The sequence below is a fragment of the Formica exsecta genome, unplaced genomic scaffold (genome assembly GCF_003651465.1).
Source record: "Formica exsecta isolate Colony F162 unplaced genomic scaffold, ASM365146v1 scaffold342, whole genome shotgun sequence".
NCBI classification, from domain to species: Eukaryota; Metazoa; Arthropoda; class Insecta; order Hymenoptera; family Formicidae; genus Formica; species Formica exsecta.
In genome coordinates this window covers 266,019-267,136 of record NW_021850674.1, presented here as the reverse complement: position 1 = coordinate 267,136, position 1,118 = coordinate 266,019, and the positions used below count along the sequence as shown (strand labels likewise).

General features: G+C 31.2%; 1 protein-coding gene across 1 annotated transcript in view; it reads left to right on the top strand.

The window, feature by feature from the left end:
* Positions 1-1,116, top strand: part of LOC115238487 (ARF GTPase-activating protein GIT1-like) — a gene marked incomplete at its 3' end in the record, with an annotated part of 12,487 nt that extends 11,371 nt beyond the window's left edge. Inside the window, 4 exon segments of the mRNA XM_029812365.1 lie at positions 144-333; positions 416-488; positions 764-958; positions 1,055-1,116. Of these exon segments, the coding sequence (XP_029668225.1) occupies positions 144-333; positions 416-488; positions 764-958; positions 1,055-1,116 (520 nt within the window).
* Positions 1,117-1,118: the final 2 nt, after the last annotated feature.

Genomic DNA, 1,118 nt, shown 5'->3' with positions numbered 1-1,118 from the left:
AAAACCATGCAACTTTTGTCTGAAACATTTTTTGATATCTCACTTCGTTTCCGAAAAATATGCCCGCGTCACTATAAATGCCGCACCCTGTATATGTGGTATATATGTGGTAAAGGTATGAAATATTTTGTTTATTATTTTAGGATGGCAGGACATATAGATTTGTCCGAACGCATAATTGAATGTATGTATGAAGTAACCGATAGACTAACGTATCACATATGCTCCCGTAAACCAAATCATCGAGGTGATGAACATCTCATCATTTCTGACTTGACTTCTAGCTTAGACAAAAATGAGCCAGCTTTGGAAGGAAAAAGCAGATTACAAATGGTATGTAGAAATTTATATTAAGATTATTTACTTCACTTATTTTTGTTCTGTATTTTGCTTAATTTGCTTTATTTCTGTACAGTTGTCAAATCACTTGTTGGAGGAATTGGCCATGGATGTTTATGACGAAGTGGATCGCCGAGAAACAGAAGCTAGTGGGTGTTATTTTTATATTCTTTACATGCTTTATACATAAAAAGTAGAAATATACTGATTATAATTTAAATGTAATTTAAATTATTTGAATGATATATATATATATATATTTTTGTCATGCTATTCCTATGGAAGGGTGAGTAAAAACTTTTTCAGCTTAGCAATGCGATTCTAATCCGTAATTATGAGTGTAATAAAAACATTTATTAAAAAATGAATAATAATAATAACAATATATAGGAAAACAGATTAATATCTAATATTTTATATATAGTTTGGTTTTCAACTGCATCTCTCCCAGAGAAGTGTGCTGTTCCATTTCTGCCAGTTAATCCACAATTGTCGTCTACCAGGAATCAAGGAAGACAGAAATTAGCAAGATTCACACCAAAAGAATTCACTACACTTATAGCAGATTTACTGGTTGAGGCGGGTCGAAGACATATGCTTGCTAACAACGCATTTCAAAGTAATACTATCGAATTAAAAAACATTAATTTTTTTATTTTATATGACAGAATTTAATTACATTTGATTGTATTATGATATATATATTGTCCTTTAGATCCCGCGATATCTATGCTGCACAAAGAACAACTCGGTAAACATGGATCACAAATGTCTGACGA